The 20892-nt window shown below is 39.8% G+C and overlaps 1 protein-coding gene across 3 annotated transcripts; it reads left to right on the top strand.

Moving 5' to 3' along the window:
• Window positions 1-5542: 5542 nt before the first annotated feature.
• On the top strand, window positions 5543-18987 carry TRIM22 (tripartite motif containing 22). Of its 3 annotated transcripts, XM_081798702.1 has the most exons (9): window positions 5554-5701; window positions 9373-9435; window positions 10668-11138; window positions 11711-11806; window positions 12448-12678; window positions 15250-15272; window positions 16483-16583; window positions 16883-16909; window positions 17167-18987. In XM_081798702.1, exons 2-9 carry the CDS (start codon window positions 9400-9402, stop codon window positions 17760-17762), a joined length of 1581 nt encoding a protein of 526 aa, XP_081654828.1. In that variant the 5' UTR covers window positions 5554-5701; window positions 9373-9399; the 3' UTR covers window positions 17763-18987. The 3 variants fall into 3 exon arrangements, with proteins under 3 accessions (XP_081654829.1, XP_081654828.1, XP_081654830.1); XM_081798703.1 differs by lacking the exon at window positions 9373-9435 and having other exon boundaries at window positions 5543-5701; XM_081798704.1 differs by lacking the exons at window positions 5554-5701; window positions 9373-9435 and adding an exon at window positions 5717-5998.
• The last annotated feature ends 1905 nt before the right edge of the window (window positions 18988-20892 follow it).

The raw sequence follows: 20892 nt of genomic DNA, 5'->3' as shown, positions 1-20892 counted from the left end.
GTTTTGTGTTAAGAAATAAAATAACTTGATTAAAGAATTACAATTTTCTTTCTTTTCTTTTTTTTTACAATTTTATTTCAATCTTAGCTAATAAATGTTTTTGTATAGCTGCCTAGTCTTTTTTTTTTTTTTCATTTTTCTGCAGTAATTCTATTTCACTGAAATTGAATTTCAATTTGGGCTGTTTGCCCAGCTTTAAAAAGTTATTATTCACAGTGATACAGTAAGAGAAGTACAATAGTGGATTTCTTGACAATGGTGTAGGTAAGTGTTTTGCTTGTCTGATCAGCTTTCCTTTTGCAACAACTTGAAACTTCTCAGGAAGGAAGAGGGAAATCCTGCTCTCCTCCTTCGGTGAGATTGGAGGGGAGTTATCTCTGCAATGGATGTTCATTTGGGGCTTGGTGGGATCCCTGTGTCTTTTAGCATTTTTATTCCCAACTCTTTTTTTTTTTTAAGATTTATTTATTTATTTATTTGACAGAGAGAGAGAGAGAGCGAGAGAGGGAACACAAACGGGGGGAGTGGGAGAGGGAGAAGCAGGCTTCCTTCTGAGCAGGGAGCCCGACGCGGGGCCTGATCCCAAGACCCTGGGATCATGACCCGAGCCGAAGGCAGACACCTAACGACTGAGCCACCCAGGCGCCCTGTATTCCCAACTCTTCTTTAACTATGTTCAGAGCTAGGAGAAAAAAAAAATGGGCTGTCTGGTTAAACAGCATCTGCTCTCATTCCTGCTTATCCCCAGAACCCCATCTGCCTCATCTTTGGATGACCTTTGATGACACAAAGGATTCCAAGGTGAATATTTCTGGAATCTATGTGTGTGCAGGTGCACACACACACACACACACATACACCTATACCTCAGCACTCATCCCTAGAAACTGGAGGAAATTGATCTTCTAAATTTTCCCTTTGACCTCTGCCTTCCTGTCACCCCATCGTTACAATGAATAATTTGAGGAATATAAAAATGTCTTCTAGAAGTAGCAGAAAATGTGATAGGATCATAATAATGAAAGTGTACAAAACTATGAAATTATAGGTGTCCAAAGTATACGAGGCAATGCTCCTTTTGATAGCCCAGCATCTGGGTCACTTCTGTAGTCAGGGACAGCAGATAATCTCTCTGTCTGCCCTGCTTCAGGAGAGAAAAGGAAATGAGGAGACTTCATTATTTTAAAGCCAGAGGAATCTAGGAAAGCCGGTCCATTTGCTTCTTGTACTTGTAAATATATAGTATGTTTGTAATCCTATGGAAAAATTCCCAGTGCTCCCTTTAACTATGTAAAGGAGGCTTGATGATGGGGCCCCTGCACAGTTCTGCAACCTCTCCTCTCTTCACTTGTCTCTCTTGAGCCCCTTGCCCAGTCCTTTGGAAAAACCAACAGGTTTCTGAATACTCATGCTTCTGCCTGGGCCCTGTCTGCCACCTGGAAGCAAAGTTCAGCCAAGGATGCAAAACCAAAGTAAAACTTGTACCCTAAAGAAGAATTCCCAAAATTGTCAACATTTTTAAAAAATAAAAGATGACTGTAACTTCACATACATTTGTAAGAAATAAGAAAGAGACATGCTTTGTACACTTTCCTCAATTTCCCCCATTTTTCAGATCCTTGTCACCACTGTCAAGACTATTCCAGTTCTGCTTTAGATACACACACACACACACACACCCCTCATAGGCAGACCTGTTTTCAGTTTTTTAACAGCTTTGGGATATCACTGACATATAAAAACTGTAAATATTTAAGGTGTACAACTTAATGGTTGAATACATGTATATGTTGTGAAATGATCACCACAATTAGGCTAATAAACATGCATCACCTCTACATGGTTACCATTGTGTGGTATGTATGTGTGTGTGTGTGTCTCCCCATTTCCTCCAGCTCCTAGCTCCTGACAACCACAATTCTAATCTCTACTTCCTAGTGTAACTGTTGCAGAGCCTGCACATAAACGCAGTATTTCTCTTTCTGTATCACAGGTGGACTTTTATTATAATTCTGATGTTGCCACATACTGGTCCTTATCAAATAAACTAAATTTTATGAGATATACTTCCTCATTTATAAAAAAAAAAGTAATGAAAATTGCTTAATGAGTTATGGTGAAAATTAAATAACAGAATATTTTTAATAATTGCTACTATTTCCTAACAGATGAGCAGTGATTTAGAATGATGTCTGTTATTTTCCTGATTCCCTTTACCTGTGACTTTGAAATAAATTATTTAAAAAACACATATTAGTTTGATTTCTAAATTATTGCCTTTGCTTGGTTTTAATTAATAGAATAAATTGCTTAAATAATTACAGATTTCTAAAAGAATTTTATCTGATTGTAAAATATTTTAGCATTATGAGTTTTTTCTTATCACCTTCATAGCTTCCCAGTCTTATTTATAATTATAATAGCCTCTTTAACTGAATATATTATTGGAAAGTTAATATCCTCCCCTGTTTCTGCAGTAATTCTATTTCATTGGAAATCTCCTTCTGTTTGCCTGGCTTTACTCAATCATTATTCATGGTAATATGGGAAGAGTCCAGAGTACTTTGTGGGATTTCTCAACAATGTCCTAAGCCAAACTTTGGTTTCTCCTGGTTTGCCTCATTCTTCCCAGTGAGCTGATGGACTCTGACAGTCCTCAGGAATGAAGAAAAGCCAGTTCTCCCCTCTTTTCTTCCAGAATTGTTTCTGTAGTGGTTCCTCAGGCAGGCCTTGGTGAGATCTCCCTGTCCACTCCTCTAAAAATCCAGACCAGTCATTTCTTTTGAGTGAATACTGTAAACGACTTACTGGTTTTTAGAATTAATGCATATTTTATGTTATAACAAATTGCCAGGTGTTTTTCAAAGTGGTTGTCCCTTTTTTCATTATCACAGGTCAGAAAGGAGAAGAGGGATGATACGGTGTGTGGTGGTGAAGGCAGAGATGTACAGTAGATGTGACTTTGGATAGTCTTTTTTTGCTCTATAAATCTTGCTGACAATTGGAGGGGAGTGCAGGGCTCCACGTGTGTGTGTATTTATGGGGTGTGAACAGGGGCAGGATAGGAGAGTTTATTACGAGGACCAAAAGAGATGAGTTCCTAATACTTCCTCCTTTCTCATGCCTCCTACAAATCCCATATTCACCCTTTTACTCCTTTTGAATCTCTGATTTGACCTCACATCCTGGGCCCCAGACACCTAAAGTTTCCCTCCAGACTTCATGTGAGAAGTTTTTATGAGGGCAAGAGCTTCTGGAATGTGAAGAAAGAGATGTTTGGCAGTACAGGGTGTAAAAGCTGACTTTTTAATCAGGATTCCTTCTATTTAGCCCTCAAGAACTCCCTTACTTCCCAAACTCAAACACCCAGTACCCCTTATGCATTTCTGAGTAAGTTGAGATAGGCAGTTTTGGGCTGTAAAACCTTGGATCAATCTATAATTTGAAAATTACACTTACATAGAGGACCTGATGTTTTTGAGCTTGTCTGAGAAGAGATAACAAAAAATTCATCTGGAAAATGTGGGAGGGAATCAGAGGCCCAAGAGGGATGAGAGGGTGGGAGGGTAGGAGGGTAGGAGGATGGCACTGGCTGATGTCCCAGGAACCACCTCTGAGACATCAGATTTAAAGTGGGAGAAATCAGTGAAGAAATCAGAGTTTGTCAATACAAAGAAACATGGGCTTTTGGTCGGAAACCTGAATGAACCTTGCTCCTTCTCCTACCACCCAAAGTCTGTCTCTGGAGCTCACCACATTGCTGTGATCCATATTCCAGCTTACTATGCACTCGGGTATCAGGGAATAAAAAGTCCTCCTTAGGGCTTTGTGTCCCCCTCCATTTCCTATACCTCCTGCTGGGAAGGAATCTAAATGAGAGATCTCCCACTTTGGGCCCATGAATTTTAACTGTTTCAGTCTGAAAAAAACCACAGGCCACAGGAAGTAATGTGGTTTGATTGTGCTCATACAGAACAAATAAACAACAGGCATTGAGATAAGTATCTGAGTAAACTTTAAAAACAAAACAGAGAAGACAGGAAAAATTGTTATTTAACATTTTTCAAAGGAGTTGGTATCAGTGTTCATACCAGAATTTACATGCACCACAGCAATTACGTTGATTGCAAGGGCAATAGTGGAACAGAACTCTGATTATCGTCAGCATGTTCAATGCAATTAAAATATTAGGGTTGTATAACTGCTTGTTTTTCTATTCTAATATCATTCCCTATGTGCAGCACCTTGTAATAGATCTGGGACAAAAAGGAACAACACAGAAAAGTTCCCTTCCTGCCTTGATAAAACTTACTGTTGTTTGGTGCAGAGCTGCATGAGGAAGGATACTCGATGATAGTATTATATGATAAAAAGGTGATAAAAAATGCCAGCTCTCAGAATGTAATTTGTACAAAATGTAGGTGATTATGATTGCACTTGAAAAGCATCACAGGTTTATTCATTGTTATGAAAAACTTACTTCAGTATAGCTCAGTGATTATGCCTGCATGATTTTCAGTTCCTGCCTCGTAGATGTAAGTGATTCAAAAGGAGTTTCTAAGCCATGATTACTTTACATTTCTGTGGGTTACAAACAATACCAAAATCTTTGTGCTTTAATTCACCAAACATTGGCTTCTCAGTCACCCTACAGGGTCTCCCATCGGTTCATGTGTGAAGTTTGCCATGCTCTGCAATTCTGCCAGTCAGGGGTCCGTGGTGGAGCTTCCACCATCATGCAATTGCCCCATCTAGAACATGTCATCAGAACAAGAACAAGATAGACACACAGCACAAAAGTCTGTATAGGAAATACAAGACGTTTCAGTCCTGCCTTTGACTGAGATTAAAAAGGACAAATTTTTCCCAAAGGAAGTGCGGAAAGGTAGAAAAATTATGGAGGTGTGTTACTCAGTAAAAGATTATGCTTGAATACTACCATGTAGAACCTCCACGTTCTCACCTGCCTCCTAGTTGTTGGGTAACAAGGCACTGACTTGGTTCTACTATGGTTAATTTCTTTCTTACCTGCCTGCATAAGAAATAGGAACTGGTAGCTAACTGGTATACTCCTAAGATTCAATGACATTTTGGAAAAATTTTCTCCATAGGCTCACACTGAAGAAACTTTTAAATTTTATTTTTACTATTCACAATGATGGCTGCTGATAGTCACTATGTCTGCTCATATTTACAGAGTTTTATAACTGATTATCTTTCCCACCACAGTCTTCAAGAGTTCAGGAGCCATGCCTTTCCAGATCATTACTTTATCCTTTGTGGCTTGCCTGGGGCTTGAATATAGCATAAGCTCAACAAATAATTATAGGATTGAATTGAAAGGCTGAGTATTCAGGCTGTATCATTGTACTTCACATTTTTTCTTACACAAACATTCTTGCCAAAGTAAGCCAGGGCAGGAATAAAAATGTAGTGACTGAGTGCTTAGCTGGTGCAAGTCCTAGAACATACCCTTTCCTGGCACCCTACCTGATGCCCCCCCCCCACTGTTATTGTTTTGTAAGTTTCAATTCTACTTCCTTTCTTTCATTTCCCCTTCTCAGATTTTAAGTTTCATTTCTTCCCAGTTTCTCTAGGGAAACTCCCTTGTGAAGACCAGTTTTCTGGCTTGGTGAGTGAATCTTGCCCATACCTGCATCTGATCTCCACTGAGTCAAGACTTCTGCACTTCAGCCTAAAGGTTTGTGGGGCAGTTTGTGAAGGCAAAGGGCAGGAAGTTTGGGAGGAACAGATTGAATGTGTTTGGATGAGTTTAATTTGTGGTTCTGAAGCTGCTCTGAACTCACCCAAGAGCCAGCTTGTATGTTTAATGCAGAAGAGAGGTGCATTGAGTCTGGGGGTGGCATGACCGCTGAAAAAGGGAGACTTAAGAACACTGAGAGCCTTGTTTGTTTCTTGGAGGGATCATTATTTCTCCAGGCTGAATTACTCTCATCTTCTTTCTATTCTGTAGTTTCGACTTTTCTACCTTGCCAAGGTGAGCCAGAATAACTTTTTTTTTTCAGATACAGAAAATCTCTTCCTCTTTTCCTCCAGCAAAGCCTATGAGATGGAGCTCTGTTTTCCCTCTTCATAAAAGCCCAAACTCCTGGACAGAGCCGGGAGAGACAAGAGTGCTTATCTGGACTTGTGGGAGGGAAAGGGATCTTAAGGGCTATGCCGGGCAGAAGACACTCTTGAAACTTATCCTTTTACTCTTCTTGTCCTGATAACTTCTGGGAAGCTGTCCAGAATCTTCCTGATAAATCACCAGACTTTTGGCCAGCCTGATGAAAGAGGCTGGATGATCAGACTGCTGTGCATCTCTGCAGCTCCCCCATGGTCACTTGTCTCTCTGGAGCTCCAGCCACAGGGAATTTGTTCTCTTTTGAGTGCGCATGGCTTACTCTCACCTCAGCAGCACCCCACGACACTCTGGTGTCTACTCCTGATTCAGAACTTGTCCTCCATCATCTTAGACAAACCTTGATTCAGAACTTGTCCTCCATCATCTTAGACAAACCTTTCCATTGATTTTTTAGCTCAACTCCTTACTGCATTTTCCCTGCACAGAGCTAAGGAAAGGAGTTGGTAATTTCTCAGAAATAACTCCATCTTAATCTCACCTCTGAATACCTTGTAACTGATCTCTGTTATATATTTTGATGTGTACTTTCCTTTCCTCTCACTTTTCAGAAGTCATTGGTCTGTGTCTTACATATAGACAAGGTTCATATCTGGTTTATATTGTTTACTCAGGGGGCTAGTACAGGGTCCAATGGATGGGAGAAAGTGGGTTTTGAAATTTTAAAAATATTTTTGATTAAATTCACAAGAATAAAAGCATATAGCTATGATGAAAGAATTGTATTAACACCCACTGAGCATTCAATAAATATTAAGCATCTATAAAAGATTATATTCTGGGTGAGTGAGAGAAAATAAACAAATAGCAAAAGAATAATGCAGTATGAGAAAAGATGAAAACAAAGAAACAATAGCACTAAGAGACAAAAAGCCCACCACAAGGCTCTGTATCTATGATGTGCCCTGGTAAAGGGCTTTGCAATTTAAAATAGATTTCAGGTTAGGTCTCAGTGTGGGAAGGTGATTTTGAGCTGAGTTTTCAAGGAATTGATGAATTTAAGATGAATTTTTGCCCAGAGTGATCAAGGAACACATAAGGCAACCAGTGTGGGTTGGGGAGGAGTAGGAGCTGGACTGAGGGATGAGGCAATAGGAAGGGATGTATAATGTGAACCTAACTCTACCATGATAAAGACTGACTCAAACTGAATGACATGTATTTTTTTTTAAAGATTTTATTTATTTATTTGAGACAGAGAGAATGAGATACAGAGAGCATGAGAGGGAGGAGGGTCAGAGGGAGAAGCAGACTCCCTGCCGAGCAGGCAGCCCGATGCGGGACTCGATCCCGGGACTCCAGGATCATGACCTGAGCCGAAGGCAGTCGCTTAACCAACTGAGCCACCCAGGCGCCCCTGAATGACATGTATTTGAGCAGAGGAATGGCAAGATTAATGGAAGCTTAAAAAAAAAAAGTCTTTCTTGCTGGTGGTGTGAACAGTGATGAAAGCAGATTGTATAAGATGAATGACAATATCAGGGAGACTGGTGGGGAACCTATTCCAGAAATCCAGGTAAAAGACTCAGTTGGATGGGATCTAATTTGAAGAGACAGACAGGGATGAGCCTGCCATAGCCTTATGGACATGGACTTCTATGACAAAATGACTGCTTTGAAAAAATTTGACCTCAGAGCTTGAGCTCTTGGGGGACAGGGCCATTCATGTGGGGCAGATTAAACCTTGGACTCCAAGGGGTGGTAGAAGAGGGAGCTCTGAATGTAGAGAAATGCAGAGGAATTGCAACACTTCTGAGTTCCCCAGGTCTCTGGATGCCAAGAACAGGCCCTGCTTTCCCACTGGCAGCTCCTGACCCAGGGAACAGAGGAAGTATCAAGGATGTTGTCTAAAATCCTCACAGGACTTTCTCTCCTTATTGTGGAGACACTTTCATTTTTCTCATCTAAACTGTGCAGACCTCTGTGCAGACAATCAGGATATAGTGAGATAAGGAAACTTAGGATCTAGTTGGCACTTACCCTACTGTAAAAACTTCTACATTTGTACCATCTCCAAGGGGAGCCTACATTTTGTCTCTGTATCGGTCTGTCTGGTTTAGGTGGAGAGAGTTTCAATGGTGTCACACTTCTTCAATGATAGAATAAAGAATAAATGAATAGAGGAAACATAAGCATTTATATTAGTTTTCTAGGGCTGCCATAAAAAAACACATCACAAATGGTTAGCTTAAATGAAATTTATTTTCTCACAATTCTGGAGTCTAAAAGTACAAGATCAAAGGTGTTGGCCGGGTTGGTCCTTCTGTGGGTGGTGATGGAGGATCTGTTCCATGTCTCTGCTAGTTTCTGGAGCTTGCTGGCAATCTCTGGTGTTCCCTGGTTTGTAGATGCACCACCCTGATCTCAGCTTTTGTCTTCACATGGCCTTCTCCACGTGTGCATATCCATCTGTATTTCTAAATAGCCTCATTTTGTGAGGACACAGTCATGTTGAATTAAGGACCATCAGAATGACTTCATTTTAACTTGATCATCTGCAAAGACACTATTTCTATGTAAAGTTACATTTACACATACTAGGGGTTAGGACCTTGACCTCTTTTGGGGGAATACAGTTTAACCTGTAATAGCACCCAATGTGTTTGACACAGAACAGACTTTATCTCTCTACCTATGGCCTTTGTTCCATACGAAGTGTAGAGTCTTCTCTCCCATGACCAACAGATTCCTCATTGGAATTTATGTTTCTTGAGTATCTGTCATGTGTGTGATCCTATGTGTATATGAACCTGTTCTTTTCCACCCTAAAAACACTCCTTTAGGTGCCCATCGACAGATGTTCTTGCTGTATGTCCAGGCCAAGGTAAAATCCCATCTACAAATACAAGACTCCCCAGAACCACAAAGTTGGTCTTGTTATCTCCATTTTACACCTCCATAGCAATGGGTATCCATCTAGTTCTTACAACCTTTACCTCTGTTTGTCTTTGTTAAAATCCATGCAGTAATGGAGAGAACTCTGAAAGAGGATCCTGAGGATGATATGTCCACCCAACTCTACCTTTTATAATAGAATGGTCTCTGTAAAAGAATGATCCGTAGGTCATTTGATTCTATTTATACATCTGAAGAAAGGGAGTACTCTTATTTCTCAAGGATTTTTATATAAGGGATAAATATGTCAAAGTGATTTGTAAATTGTAACTGATTATAAAATTGTTAGTGATAAAATCACCTCCCGATTGTGGCCCTTGCTGTTTCTGTAGGTGTCTCTGGGGAATGAATTTGAGGGCATGGGAAGGCTCTGTGCGGGACAGGTGCATTTAGAGGTAAATTCTTCTCAACTATTAAAGAACTGTTAATAGATAGAAAGAAAAGATGAAAAACTGATGAGAAAGGTCTAATCATTTATGGAGAGATGAGGAGATTCTAGCTTTATGTATTCATCACATTTTGTGTTCCTGTGTCTGATGCACTGTTCTAGGTACTGAGAATCCATCAGTGCACAAAACCATGCCTGATGTATGCATGGATTACTTTTTAGGAGGAAGAGGAAGACATTTAAAGAAAGATGCTGTATATTATATAGTAAAAATAAGAGAAATATAGCCAATGTACAGCAAGCGATAGTATCAGCAGTTTTGCTATAAAGAAGTTAAAGCAGGTCCTGATAAGAGGGCAGAAGAAGAGATTGAATGAAACAAAAGAGTGAGTTGTGCTGAGATCAGGGGAGAGTGGTTCCATGCAGAGAGACAAGCAAGGCCAAAGTTTCTGAGGCAGCAGTGGCTTTTGTGCTTTCGACATTAAGAAACTAGAGAGAAAGGCAGGATAGATGAAGCTCAATAGCAGTATCCTAAGTGAAAGAATTCAGCCTCAAAAGACCATATGATATAATTCCACTTTAATAAATTGACCAGAAAAGGCAAATCTATAAAAACATAATATTAATGGTTGCCTGAGGCTCAGGTTCAGAATGAGAGTGACTGCTAATGGCATTCAGTTTGTTTTCAAGCGATGGAAATGTTCTAAAATTGGACTGTGTGGATAGTTATACAGTTCCCTAAGTTTACTCGAATCATTGTATTGTACTTTTAAAATGAATGCATTTGATATAAATATAACTTGATAAAATTTTTTTTAAATGTGCAAAAATCAGGGGTAGGATCACTCCACGCAGGAGGAGAGCAGTGCAAAAGACCAAGGGCCACAGTGGGTTTAGTGTATTTAACATGGAGGATGTGTTTGGGGGTAGGGGAATAAAGACAGGAAAAATTGATGGGTTGCACAAGGTTCTTGGTAGGAAGGGCTTCAATTTGTCCTACCAATAGAAGAAGAGAAACTAGCAAGCTTGCCCTGATGGGGTGAAATTTGTCATGCAACATAAACTGAGAGTAAAATGTTTGTAATTATTACCAAGAGCCCTTTTCATTCTGCTACTGACCCACTCCTCTTGTCTGTTTTCTTTTCTTTATTGTATATTAATGTTTTGCCCTGCTCTAAATCTCTACATAATCAGTATCCTTTCTATTTCTGCCTTTCTTCAACATTCCTGGCCCTGCAGGAGTCTGTGAGCAAGAACAGCCTCAGTTGTCAGGACAGAAGAAGCCAGGGGAACGCTGCAATGGATTTTCCAGTGCAGGTGAACATACAGAAGGATGTGACCTGCCCCATCTGCCTGGATCTTCTGACAATGCCCCTGAGCCTGGACTGTGGCCACAGCTTCTGCCAAGCTTGCATCACTGCAAAGAGTAAGGAGTCAGGGGCCCTCCAAGGAGGGGAAAGCAACTGCCCAGTATGCCAGTGTAAATACCAGTTTTGGAATCTCCGACCTAATCAGCCCCTGGCCAATATAGTGAAGAAAGTCAGGGAGAACGTGAGCCCACAGCAGAAAAATCTCTGTAAGCACCATGGAGAAAAACTCCTGATCTTCTGTAAGGAGGATGAGAAGGCCATTTGCCAGCACTGTGCCCGGTCTGTGGAGCACCATGGTCATCAAATATTCTTCATGGAAAAGGTGGTCATGGAATGTCAGGTAGGCCCAAGGGTGAAGGTAGATGGGGCAGAAAGGTACCTCAAGTGAATCCTTCACTTTTTTAAACTACTTTCTTCCCTTAGTCATCATAGAACTGAGCTCTGCTATCTCTTTCCATACCCTTTGCTCAGCTTCTGAGATTTAAAGGATATTTTTGTGCATTCTTTCATTTGATCAGAAATAAGTCTAGGCTACAAAGAGCAGTTGGATGAGTGGAGAAATGCTTCCCAAGATATATTCTGATTGTGCCTTTGAGCAGAAGGGTTTCTAGGGAACACGGTTGGTTGGATGTGGGGAACATGTCACTGAGATGAAAGGACTTTCCTTGCTGCAGGATCAGTTCTTCCTCTAGGAAAAGAGATAATCAGGTTACTCTTAATCAAGGGATGGTAGCTTGCAGCACCCAGGGATACAGAGTACATTAATCTCTTCAGATTTTTGTCTACATCCTAGATTCTAATCACCAGTTTCATTTCTGTAACCTAGTCTCTTCTGAGAGGAGTCTGTTTTCTTTCCTCTATCCAGGTGCTAAGAAAGCTCATAGCTTGATTCTGGTGATTCTTTTCTCACAGGAAAAGCTCCAGGCAGCTCTGAAGAAGCTGAGGAAGGAGCAGCCGAAAATGGAGGAGTTGGAAGCTGACATCAGGGAGGAGAAAGCTTCCTGGAAGGCAGGAAGAGATATTTCCTGAGGGAGTTCTGAAACAGAAAACTGGGCAGCACCTCAGTCCAGTCACAAGGAGGCCCCTTCCTCTGTTACCTCAGAATTAATGAGTTCAGGGGATTCTCAATTAGTCCTCATTTCATTCCTTCCCTGTTGGGGTTGGGTGCCAGAGAGTACAAATATCACAAGTGAAACCAAATATTTGGAGGTGAAGGCATGGAGGAAAGCAATGCAAAAATGACTCATGAATCCCATGTCCCATATCCATCATCAACTTTGAGGCACTAATACTTCCAGAAAACACACTGAGAAAAGCCCAGCATTCCCTACTTAGGAGCTGTGGGTGGAAGGTCTTCCTATGCAGTGTGGCATGATTATCCAGGACAGGTGTCTGCAATCCAAGCCTCATCCAGGTGTCACTTTGTGTCTCAGGGTGGGCCTTGTTAAAGTAGACTTTAATATATTCCTTTGGGAGAAACTCAAGAGAAAATAGTGGGGAAATGGCTTTCTCAGTAGTTGCTCACTGCCTGTTCCCTCCTCTTTGAGAAGTCCCTGAGGAAAATAGTTCTTGTCTTGGCTCCCAGGCCCAGACAATGTAGGCCCTTGGCCAGACAGACTGACTGCCTCTTTCTCTTCTCATCCCCAAAGAATCATATGCAGACTGAGAGACAAAGGATTCTGAAAGGGTTTAATGAAATAAGAGCCACCCTGGACAGCGAGGAGAAGAGGGTGCTGCAAAAGCTGGAGGAAGATGAAGTGAATGTGCTGGATAACTTGGTAGTGGCCAGAGACCAGCTGGCCCGGCAGAAGCAGTGCTTGAAAGAGCTCATCTCAGACATTGAGCATCAGATATGGGGGTCGTCAGCAGACACAGTGCAGGTAAGTCTTGGGTTGGAGCTCCTACATGATGAGATTCAGGGGCAATACAGAGACAAAATTTCCTTCTCTGCTGGGTCCCCGCACTTTCTTCCCCCTGGTGACATTCAAGGCTCTTGGGCCCCTCAGTACCTCTTCTCTGTCATTTCAAGTGTCCTAGGGATAATTCAAAGTATGAACGACAAGGGAAATTGCCATTGTTAGTAATTTATAAAAGGCAGTGCAAAAAATTTGGAGAGAAATTCTTCAAAAGCTCCCGTTATCTGTCATCTTGCATTTGTAAGGCAACTCTTCACTAAGTTTAGTCAAATAACACAAATCTCTGTTTATGTTTGATTTTCTTGTTGTGTTGAGTCCAGACTGTGCAATACCTGTGGTTTTGATTTGCATTTCCTGAGTGTAGACCAATAATGTTGAGCATCTTTTCATGTGGTTTATTGGACATTTGTATATCTTCTTTGGAGAAACATCTATTCAAATTCTTTCCCCGTTTTTCCAATTGGGTTGTTTGCTTTTTGTTGTTGAGTTGTAGGAGTTTGTTGTATATTCTCTATACTAATACCTTATCAGATATATGATTTGCAAATATCTTATCCCTTTTTGTGCATTGTCTCTTCGCTGTCTTCCTGGTGTCCCTTGATGCACAGAAGTATTTAACTTCGTTGTGGTCCAACTTAGTTATTTTTATTTTATTCCCTGTGCTTTTTTTGGTCATATCCAAAAAATCATTACCAAATCCAGTATTGTGAAGATTTTTCTTTTTGCTTTCTTCTAACAGTGTTATACTTTTGGATCTTAAGTTTAGATCTTTAATTGATCTTAAATTATAATTTATATGTGATATAAGTCATCCATGTTTAAAATTATTGTAACCATTGTATTATGTTGAGCCTTTTTTGGCAGAAATAATTTGTTAAAAAGGGTGAGGAGATGGTAGCCAGTGAAGGGATGAGCTGTATGGGATATTTGTTTGTCCAACCTCAATTCATTACCTTTTTTTTTTTTTTATAACAACCTCTTGAATTACCCATTAAGGAACCATCCTTACCCTCAGTCCATGTAGTTGGTTAGGTTTTATAAAATCAGCAGCATCAGGGAGGTATGTGTCTCTCAATTCTAGGTAAATCAGAATATCAGATTCCTATATGTTTACCAATGATGCAGTAATTATTTTAAGATATGCACCTGACCCAATTTAGGTCAATTTTTATGGCTTAGAATTTTACGATCATGACTAGAAAGAAAAGTTCTCTTTTTCACTAAGTATTATATCAGGGATTATCATTTAAACCAGGAGATTCAAGTTGATTCCATACAGTCTAAGAAGAAAGTCAATATTGCAGGTGGAAAATAGAATTTTGAGAACAGATTCTGATGACAAGATTTTCATTTAAAAACCTAGGTATGACTAAAGTTACACCTGCCCTGGAATTTATTCTTCTTTCTTTTAAATTTAAACCAGTTTTAGTCATATACAATAACAACAAAAAAAGCTTAATACAGAGAATAAAACTTTATCTGAGGATGTAGAGCCAACTGGTGGCCAAGTCATTGTTGGTATAAAAGGGGTTAGGCTAGAGAGAGGGAAACCAAATATATTGTTACATTTCTGTTCAAAAAATAAGGCAAATAATGGCTATGCTGGGAATAAAAAGATGGCTAAAATATTTTGAGGATATAGACTGGACTGACAATACAATATTGGAATTCAGAGTAGGATATTATAGTTTCTAAAACAGTAACTTGAGTAGATATTGGTATCATTTTGGACAATGGAATGTAAATAGTTGGGAAATAGTAAGTTACATTTTAGACTTCCTCAGGTTCTGGCTCCTGTGGCTTATTTCATGCTTAAAAATTGGGAAGATTACTTGTAGGTAGTGTAGAGGAGGTATATAGAATGAGTAGAGGGAAGTCAGAGAAACATTTGTTTGAAGTTCTTGTTTACTTGTACCTGCAGCAAAAGAAAGTATACTTTTTGAGAACTATTATTATTGATTATTCATATTTGACTTTCCAGAGCCTGGAATGATGTCTGGCAAATACGGGTTTCACTTTTATTTGTCTCTAGATAAATAAAAGCATAATGAATTAATGAGATCTTCTCATGAATGTATTTTTTTAAATGTCAAGTCTCTTACCTTCTTTTTAAATATATCCCATCTCCAAATACTGGAAATCATCTTTCTAACATCCTCACATGAGTCCTTGGGATGGTTGATCTTGGTCTTATCTCTACATTTTGTCCTCCATACTCTGATAATCTATTCACATCATACCAAGGGGCTTTAGGGATCTAAGGTGGATAAAATTTTTTAAGGTAGGAGGGCTTATAACTCCTGGGAGGGTTGCCAGACAAAATACAGGATGCATAATTAAATTTTAATTTCAGATAAACGATAAATTGGTTTTTTTTTTTGGTAGAAGGGTATTCTGGTATCCTAAATATTGTAGGAGGCATACTTAAACTAAAGCATATTTGTTATTTACCTAAAATTAAATTTTAACCAGCCATTTTTATTTTCTAAATATGGCAATCCTATACTTGACTCATGTTTTCTCTCTTCTCCCCAGGATATGATTTATGTCCTGAAAAGGTATGTGTGGGAGACCAGGTATGGTCCTTTTTTATGTGAGGACAGAATTAGAGCCATGAGAGTTATCTTGGGATCAATCAAAATTAAAAAAAGAAAAACACAGAGCTGGGGAATTTGGGAATTATATCATTTCAAATTTTTGATCAAAGATGAAGGTTTTCAATGGAATTTGGGTGGTGGGAGGTCACAGAGCTAGGGCCAATAAGACCATGATTTCACTCATTCTGGTCAAACCTCAGTCTCTGCCTCAGTTTGTTTCCATATTTCATAGGTGCCTATCTTATTTCAGAGAAGACCCTATCTTCCATCTGCCAGGCTCCCAAATTTTCCACAAGGACAGCTCCTTTGCATTTATTTTCTTCCTGATGTTAGAAGAAACAAGGTCTTTCTAGTGGTTTTATTTGGACTTCCAAAAAAAAACCAAAAGTCTCCAGTTTTGGGGAATAGTGGCTTTCATCCTGGTGCCAATAATTAATCTCATCTTGCTTACACACTTTAGCATCTTGTTGAAAATATGGTCTTCTTGTGTCTAAAGTTGCCTACCTACTTGGCAGTATAAGGTCTTCCCAAACACATGAAATTCAGACCACTATTAATTTGGTGTCATAACTTCTCCTTTTCCAGATATTTGTAATGTTTCTCCAGAGAATATAACCTCAAATATCAATATCTGGACTTCTGTACTGGGATAAGAGGCTTTGGAGACCCTTCAGACTTTTAATACAGGAGCTCCATACTTGATAACCTAAATCCTTCAGTAGCCGGGCTCTGGAGCTTCTTTACTGATCACCTGCCTGGAAACTCACATCTTTGGCCTGTCCCAGGTGGAACCACTAAGATGGCAGTGATTACTTCATATATCAAATACTTTTTTTTTAGAGGTATCAAATACCTTTTAAAGGCACCATTATTTAATCTAGTTTTATCATTTTTAAGGAATAGAGTATGCAGGTAATTTTTCCTTTTTAGAATGAAGAGCATGAGCTTCTTTGAGGTGATCGTCTGAAGGTCACACAGAGGTAAATGGAAAGGTAGATATGAGCATATTTCTTCTGGTTGCAGCATCAGTGCTCATTCCATCCTCCCCCCCCCTCAGTGTCTCCAGTGGAGAGAATTCAAGTGCATCAGTGGAGTGAAAAGTAAGGGAAACAGTGGTCTTGCAGAGACACAAGGTCAGAAGTGTGGGGTGATCAATTTTTGTCTTCTCTAGGAGTGAGAGCTGGACCTTTAAGAAGCCAAACATTGTTTCCAAGAAACTGAAGAGTACATTCCTAATTCCAGATTTGAGTGGGATGCTGCAAGTGTTTAAAGGTAAGGAGAGTCAGAGGAAGTTTGTGGGTGTGGAATTCTTGTAGTATCAGGGCAAAATGGGAGAGAGGATGTTGTTTCTAGATGAGAGAAGATCTAGGCTTGACAATGAGAGATAGATCTCTAATGCTGAAGGTGTGATCAGACCTAAGGGGGAATGGTCAAGGTGTCTGGTTCATCATCTCATTCACCAGTTCATAGCCTCACAGGACTCCCCTCCCTATCCTTATTCTAGTGAGAAGATAGATATCAGTGTTTACTCCTTGCTTCTAACAACATCATTGAAACTTTTGTCATTTCAGAGCTGACAGAGGTCCAACGCTACTGGGGTAAGAAGGAGTTACAGGTTCTTCAAATCACCATATTCTGATCCCTTTTTAGACGTTGTGGTTACTATCAGGCCCTATGATCTTAGCTTCATGTGTTCCTCCCCAAACACCCATTCATACAACAGTTCTTAAGTGTTCTACTCATCTCTGACCCATCAACATAAGTTCCTCCCAGTCAATTCCTGATATTCCACCTCCAATGTCACAAGACACACCTACTCTGTATCTATCACCTGACCCTGTCATTTTTCCTACAGTGGACGTGATCCTGAAGCCAGTCAATGCTATTTCGAATATTGCCCTTTCTGCTGATAAAAGACAAGTGACAGCTGTGCACAACTTCTCACTTAAAAATATATTTCTATGTGATTTCTCTGCTTTTGATGTCTTGGGCTGCCAATATTTCTCCTCAGGGAAGTATTACTGGGAAGTAGATGTGTCTGAGAAGATTGCCTGGATCCTCGGGGTGTACAGTAAAGTAAGAAACCTCAAGAGAAAAGGGAGCTCTGGGTTTGTTTTTGATCCGAATGTAAACCGTCCAGATGTTTACTCCAGATACACACCTCAATTTGGCTACTGGGTTATTGGGTTACAGAATGGATCTGAGTATAAGGTCTTTGAGGAGTCTTCCACCTCTGATTCCAAGGTCTTGACTCTTTTTATGCCTGTTCCTCCTTGTCGTGTTGGGGTTTTCCTAGACTGTGAAGCACGTATTGTCTCATTTTTCAATGTCACAAACCATGGGTCAGTCATCTACAAGTTTTCTAATTGTCAGTTTTCTCGGACTACTTGCCCATATTTCAATCTTTGGAACTGTCAACGCCCAATCACCCTGTGCACACCGACTTCCTGAACCTTCTCAGTCCCTCTCCTACTTCTGTGTAACACCCCTTGTCCTGGGGTTCATCTACACCTGAGCTCATCTGCACCATTCTGAACACATCTCCTTCTTTTCTCCATCTTTCAATTTAGAATGTTTTTGGAATAGTCTGCTAGGACTGCTGTAACAAAGTCCCCCCAAACAAAGGCTAACAACAGAAATTTCTTGTTTCACAGTTCTGGAGGCTGGAAGTCTAAGACCAAGGTGTCAGCAGAGTTGTTTTTTTTTCTGAAGGCTGTGAGGGAAGGGTCTATTCCTTGCCTTGCAGATGGCTGTCTTCTCTCAGTATCTATTCAAATCATCTTCCCATTTTGCATTTCTCTGTGCCTAAATCTCCCTTTTTCTAAAAGGACACCAGTCAGATTGGAAAAGGACCCACCCTAATTACATCATTTTAATTTAATCACCCCTATAAAGACCCTATCTCCAAAAGGTCACATTCTCAAGTATTGGGGGTTAGGATTGTAACATATGAATTTGGGGGGAACACAAGTCAACTCAACAGTCTTTTACACATCTCTACCATGCAGTGAAAGCTTGATGTTTTCTTCCTAATATTTTGTTTTCATTAGGGGAGAATGCTTTATTTTTCCTTATTAGTTTTTGCTTAGTATTAGGAGAGACTGCTTATTTACAAAGGGAACACATCTAATCCCTTCTATTCTGTACCTCCTCTGACATCTCTTTTCCTCATTCCTTCTGCTGTTTAATGGAATTAACAAAGGAAAAGTTATCAATTCTATCTAAGTGCATAGGACATAGAACAATGCATAGGAATCTGTCACTAGGTACTGGATCCTTCAGAGTGTATTGCCTTATCAATGGCACCCCTTTATGTATCACAGAGTTCAAGCAGAAGCACATAAAAAAAATATTTATCAAGAGTAGATTTTTGGTGCTCAGAGTTTCTGAGGTCAAATCTTGTCTCATTACTTAAAAGCCGTGTAAACTTGAACAACTTACTTAGCATCTCTTGGTCTCACTTTCCTAAAATAAAAATTGCTGTTAAAGATTCTACCTATTTCCTAGGGTCACATTGAGAAACCAAATTTTATTAGATGTGAAGCACTTACCTAAGAGTCTTATATGTAAGAATAAATATTTTTATTGCTGAAAAAAGAAAGCTGTATCGATGAGAAACAATTTTTTTGTTTTGTTTTGTTTTGGTTTTGCTTTAATAAAATGATAATTGATTCTATTGAAGTCTCATTTCTCAGATCCTAAAATCCCATGCAGACAGTATGGCTTTTCATGACGTGTCCTGTAGAGAAGGTCAGGTCTAGGCTCAGCTGTGCTTATGAGAGACAGCCTTCTGGTGCTCAGTTCTTTTCCTTGTGGTGAAACACCTGAGTATGCCACTGCATTTACCACCCTCTGCACTCTCCCCCTCTCTTCTCCCTCTCCCCCCTCATTGTCCCCCTTCTCCCTCTTCTCCTCCCCCTCCTCCTCCTCCTCCCCATCCTTCTCCATCCTCTCCTCCTTCTCCTTCTTCTTCTTTAAAGAATATGAAATGAAAGATAGAACTACCTAGGACAGTGAAGACACAGATTGTTCTTTGAGAAGCATGCATTATAAATTAGGGCAGGCTACGCCACTATACAAAATTTCAATCAAGATTTGTAGGACCTTAGAGAAAGATGAGTATCTTGGCCACACTGGATAAAAATGAAAATGTCTGCCGTGGGATCAGTGTATATATCTTTACATGTCTATCTATATGCACACACATATATATGTACACCTATGGGTATATATACACGTAACCATTTGTATAAATACATGTACATATATTAATATTTTCTTGGTTAGTCTTCACAAATATCTTAAGAGGGAGATATTTATATCAGGAGATTAAAAGAATTTATAAACTAGAAAAAAAAAGTTTATAAACCATTAGAATTTTCTCCTATGGTCCCAAAGCTAGAGAGTGAGAGAGGGAGCTGTGTGTTACTCCAGCATCTGTTGCTCTCCTCTGCACCACACCACAGAGAGGGCAGCAGCCTGACTCCCAAGGATGTGGGGAAGAAGGGAGAGCCGGGAAATGCTACCTGCAGGGGAAGCCTGGTGCACCTTAGGGAAAACCTTAGGTGCCATGAAATGCAATTTGATATGCTTAATCCTAAATGAGATGGAAGTAGGTCATGACCATAGGCATATTATGCCAAGCTTCTTCATGGCCACCGTTCTATTGTAGATGACATGAAGAAAATATCCCGCTTTTTAGTGTAGACGGTGTAGACGGTGAACATTGGAATTGGACTGGCCTCTGAAAACAGATCAAATTTTGCATAATGATGATATAGTTCCTTTGCGGCCCTTACCAAATTAACTAAGTTCTATGGGATTCAATTTCTTGTGTATAAAATAAATAAAAATAATAAAACTTACCTGATGGGGATGTTGTGGGAATTAAATACTAGGAAATTGGTGATAACCTGCTGTCTTCTAGCACAAAAGTACTGCCCCAGACTCGTGCCTATTAGTGTTTTTATTGGTTTCTTTTCTGACTTGAAATAAATGATTTTAAGAAAGCACATTCATTCATTCTAAAATAATTAACTTTGCTTTATTTCAAGAAATAGAATAATTTGAGTAAAGAATCACAGTCTTTAAAATTCCTTTCTATCCAGTTCTAAAGTAAATATTACATTACTGTAAAAACAACTTCATTCTCATCATCCCCTATAATCATAATAGCCTCTTCAACTTAACATACTAGATAAAATTGAATTCATGTTCTCCTGCCGTCCAACAAACTACCACGAAGTTAGTGGCAGGCTTAACTTTCGGGCTTAAAAGAATGCACAATTATTATGTCACAATTTCTGTGGATCAGGAGCCTGGGCACAGTTTTTCTAGGTTCTCTCATTTAGCATCTTGCCGGGATGCACACACGGTGTTGCCTAAGTTACAGGTGAGAGCAGGGAAGGGTCTGGATCTAAACTAACTTAGGTTTTTGGAGAATCCTTGCACTTTGCACTTGCAGGACTGAGACCCTCAGCTTCTACAGAGTGTCCAAAATTCCTAGCTCTGTGGGCCTGTCCATAGGAAGCTCATAATGTGGCTGTTACTTCTTCAAGGCCAGCAGGAGAAAGCACCTCTA

Source organism: Leptonychotes weddellii, chromosome 11 (assembly GCF_054177405.1).
Source record: "Leptonychotes weddellii isolate Sample4059 chromosome 11, ASM5417740v2, whole genome shotgun sequence".
Lineage (NCBI taxonomy): Eukaryota > Metazoa > Chordata > Mammalia > Carnivora > Phocidae > Leptonychotes > Leptonychotes weddellii.
This window is presented reverse-complemented; position numbering and strand designations above follow the sequence as displayed.

Coding starts and splice junctions, on each gene's coding strand:
- TRIM22 (XM_081798702.1), top strand. CDS start 9,400: ATGGGAAGGCTCTGTGCGGGACAGGTGCATTTAGAG. Junction 11,807..12,447: donor AGGAGAAAGCTTCCTGGAAG/GCAGGAAGAGAT, acceptor TCATCCCCAAAG/AATCATATGCAGACTGAGAG. Junction 12,679..15,249: donor CGTCAGCAGACACAGTGCAG/GTAAGTCTTGGG, acceptor TCTTCTCCCCAG/GATATGATTTATGTCCTGAA.